General features: G+C 40.3%; 1 protein-coding gene across 1 annotated transcript; it reads left to right on the forward strand.

The window, feature by feature from the left end:
- On the forward strand, nucleotides 1,577-3,518 carry LOC109838090 (zinc finger CCCH domain-containing protein 17-like). The gene is made up of 2 exons (XM_020406558.1): nucleotides 1,577-2,077; nucleotides 2,447-3,518. The coding sequence occupies exons 1-2, from the start codon at nucleotides 1,667-1,669 to the stop codon at nucleotides 3,395-3,397; spliced, it is 1,362 nt and encodes a 453-aa protein (XP_020262147.1). The 5' UTR covers nucleotides 1,577-1,666; the 3' UTR covers nucleotides 3,398-3,518.

The following is a 4,115-nucleotide window of genomic DNA, read 5'->3' on the forward strand; positions in this document are numbered from 1 at the left end:
TTATTTCATGCTTGTAGTATAATTATTCTTCATAATTTGTAGAGTAGATTTATTTCCTTACTTTTTTATGCTTTTATTTTCTACTTGATTACATCAACAACCATATCCGATTACATGAACCAAGACTTTCCCATCCCAACTCTTCTGGTTTATTTTCTAAGTCAACCAATATGACCTACAATAGATCTCTGGTCCACCTCCTAAATTTGGTCAACACACACACATGTCACTAAGTCTTGTTACTTGATTTTCCTCTTCTTGGTTTTATTTTGTTGATGTTTCTCTTTTTCCTACTACCTTCCCTTTTCTTATTTCGATTTCGTTTCACTTAGTTTTATCTTTGTATTCCTTTTATTTGTATCCTCCTTCAGTCTTTCTTCCTTCTTGTTTTATTTTTTTTATTTTTGTGATAAATCTCTATCTACATCTCTACACTTTCACTTTCATTTTTTTATCCACTCTTTTTTGGACCAAATTTAGAATTTTCAAACACACATCTTTCTCGTGGGTTCGACATCTATACTATAGTATAACTTAATAGTTGTGTACTTATAACTTTGTATTATTTATCTCCTATCATAAATGACCCATGAAAATTTGAAGCAAACCCCTCAAAAAAATTTAAAAATTGTACATAATTGCTTAAAAGTAGTAGAAAATCCCCTAGAAATTTTCAAGAATTCAAATTAACCTCCAAAAAGAAAACCCCCGCCCCAAAAAAGTTTCAAAATTTTCATATAACTTCCTAAAAGCTGCAGAACCTCCTGCGCGCCCCTCATCCCACACACACGAAAGAAGTTCTAAAAATTTCAAATAATCATTTGAAAATTTGCATAAAGCTTCTAGACAGAAGAAGAGGGAAGTAGTAGATTTTTTACTTGAATGTGATGGTTAATACAAATGAGTAAGAAAATGAGGAGGTGACATGCCATTAAATGAATATAGAATGGGGATAAATAAGTAGTTTTCTCTCTCCGCTGATGTGACACCTAAAGGGGATAAAAGCACATTTGTTTCTTTTTTTTTTGGGTTTGGGGGTTAGGAGGTGGGGGCAAGCACATGCTGACTAAGTCTTGATTCTTAGGGCCGAGTCCTATTCCTTTTTGGATATTGGGGTCTTTTTGTAGCATTTCCTTGAATAATAGGTTTTTATTTATTATTTCTAAAAAATAGTTTGGTAATTATTTGTGGTTTGTATGAATTTTTAATTCTTATAAAATGTAATTTATACCTTTGTATTCCTGTAATAATGTTGAACCAAACAAAACACTAGAAATCACAGAGCATGTGTTCTAAAATTTTTTTTAGCATTTCAGACAACCACCCTATAAATTTAGATCATAATTAGTTTCCCAAAATAATATATTTCTAGCATATTAGCAGGTACTTGATAACAGCGTCAGATTCACGCCAAGCTCCCGAGACAACGGGTATGTGGCTACGAGATCTCGACGCGTGTCCCTTATGGAGAATCAGATCGGGACACGTGTCTCTGAAGACACGGGATCTGATCTCACAGCTATTTAAAACTTCGCGCGAGCACCTACGACGCCCAAAAACTCTCCGATTACTCTCGCGCCCCGCCGCCTCCCCCCACCATTAACCTCCTAATCTCCAGTCAAAACCTAATCTTTTCAGTTTCTAGGGTTTGGTTCGATCCAGCTCTATGGAGTTCGAACGGGCGACTGGTTATGGCATCAAGCCAATACACCAGCGTTTGGGCCCTCTTCCCTCCGCCGTCGGCCGCCGTCACAACAAAGTCTGCATCTATTGGGAGGCTGGCCGCTGCAATCGCCGCAATTGCCCTTACCTCCATGGAGAGCTCCCTCGATCTCTCGATGTCGCCTCCAAGAAGAGGGCTTCCGTCTGGAGAAACCCTAAGACCGCGGGCAAAAGGGATTCTGATCTCCCCAGACTGGACGCGGACAAGGATCAGACCACGTCGCAGGTTAATAAGCTGTGCAAAGATTTCATCGTCGGATCAAGCTGTGGTCTCGGCGACGAGTGCAAGTCGTTGCATTCTTGGTTCACCGGTGACAGCTTCTCTCTGCTTACAGCTCTGCCGTCCCACCAAAAGGTGAAATCTTTTGTTCCTTTTCCTTTAAATTTCCTTTTCTAGCACTTGTTTTACCTTCTCTATGTTTAGCGAGACCTTTTCATGTTTCTTTTTAATCAAATTTTCGATTTTATTTCTTTGTTTTTAGCCTCTTAATAAGACTTAAAAAGTTGGGACCTTTTCCTCTTTGTTTTCTGAAATTCTCGTTTTTTTTTTGGGCGGTTAAGAGTTGAAGGATGGGTCGTTTCTCATTCTTTTCTGAAATTTTCAGTCTTGGTCGATATGTTCTTGTAAAGGTTCAAAGACCAGACCTTTCTCTCTCTGTTTTTTCTGAATTTCCAAATTTGGTTCCGTTTAGTTTAAAGATCTGTTGTGCGTTGATCTTCGCAGGTTATTACTGGAATTGTGTTGCCATGGGGTTCTGATAAGCTCTACACTGGGAGCCAAGATAACACTGTTCGAATTTGGGATTGCCATAGTGGCCGATGTGTTCATACTGTTAATTTGGAAAGCCAAGATAACACTGTTCGAATTTGGGATTGCCATAGTGGCCGATGTGTTCATACTGTTAATTTGGAAAGTGAGGTTGGCTGCATGATCAGCGAGGGCCCATGGATTTTTGTGGGCATTAACAATGCTGTCAGAGCTTGGAATACGAAAACATTCGCTGATCTAGCCCTCAAAGCCTCGGATGGTAAATCCCCCGTCGGACGAGTGTATGCATTGGCATTTGACAATGAAAGTTTGTTCGCCGCAACTCAGGACGGATGCATACTGGCTTGGAAGCTAAATGACCAAGAAAACAGCTTTGAACCGGCAGTTCCTCTCAAGGGCCATCAACGCTCTGTGGTCTCGTTAGTCATCAGAGCTGGTAGGCTTTACTCCGGTTGTATGGATAGCACCATAAGGGTCTGGGATCTTACTACATTGCGGTGCATCGAGACCCTCACTGGCCATTCATCGGTCGTTATGTCTCTCTTATACTGGGATAATTATCTTTTGTCTTGCTCCTTGGATGGAACGGTGAAGGTTTGGGCTGTCGGTGACAGCGGCAAGATGGAAGTTGTGTACACCCACTGTGAAGATCATGGAGTCCTTCAATTATATGGGGTGAATGATGCACAAGATAAGCCAGTGCTGTTATGCGCTCGCAACGATGATACAGTTAGTCTTTATGATCTCCCGTCGTTCAGCGAGAGGGGGAGGATTTTCTCCGAGCAGGAAGTTAGAGCCATTGCTAGAGGTCCTGATGGGTTGTTTTTCACTGGGGATGCTTCGGGGAAGCTTAGAGTATGGAAGTGGGCTGCAAAGGATGTGACGGTGGCGGCTTCGCATCTATGACAGTATGTTTATGTGTTCATGGAAACGTGTATGTCGATTCTTTCTCCTGTGTAATCTCTGAAAAGGTTGATCCTGTGTCTCATTTTGAAGAGAGAGGCACTGTACTTCTGATGTCTGCTGATCAATCGAAATATCTATTTTTTTATTTTTTTATGATTTTGTGACCCATTTTATACTTGCTATTGTCAATTCTGAAGTATGCAGTAAATCACCTTCTGTGCAAATTGTGTTGTTCTAGTAGAAATCGAAATGCAAAATGAGCAGATTAGTCTTATACCATTTCCAAACTTGTTGTGACTTCTGCACTGAAGCAGGATAGGGGAGCGATAGTCTCGTATCAATTCAAAACTTCAGCCTTCGTCTCTGGCAACGAACTAGATTTCTCTCTCAAGTACCTTCGATCTGACTTGAGAATTGATCATTTCTTGCGAAAATGGAATGGTAAATAAGAAGGTGGACGAACAGGTATGTCGCTGATGTTGAGAACCTTGAGGCTGTGTGGATAGCCTTCTTACCTACCCTTGTTACAGTGTTCAGCTACCCCAAACAGTGTTCACCTATCCCCTACTATAGTGTTCGCCTACCCTACTAGAAAACTTATAAATATCCCCCTAAGTTTGAAGGTTAGGAATCTGATTTTTTTTATACATATTTGATTTGTTTCGTCTCTATAGGTTTCTTTCTTAGTCACACGCATGTGTTTCTAAAGTGATTTGAA

This window comes from Asparagus officinalis, chromosome 4 (assembly GCF_001876935.1).
Source record: "Asparagus officinalis chromosome 4, Aspof.V1, whole genome shotgun sequence".
NCBI classification, from domain to species: Eukaryota; Viridiplantae; Streptophyta; class Magnoliopsida; order Asparagales; family Asparagaceae; genus Asparagus; species Asparagus officinalis.

What these genes read in the sequence shown, in the direction of transcription:
- LOC109838090 (XM_020406558.1), top strand. Translation starts at nt 1,667, where the DNA reads ATGGAGTTCGAACGGGCGACTGGTTATGGCATCAAGCCAATACACCAG. An exon ending in CTCTGCCGTCCCACCAAAAG is followed by an intron (nt 2,078 to 2,446) that starts GTGAAATCTTTT and finishes TGATCTTCGCAG; the next exon opens with GTTATTACTGGAATTGTGTT.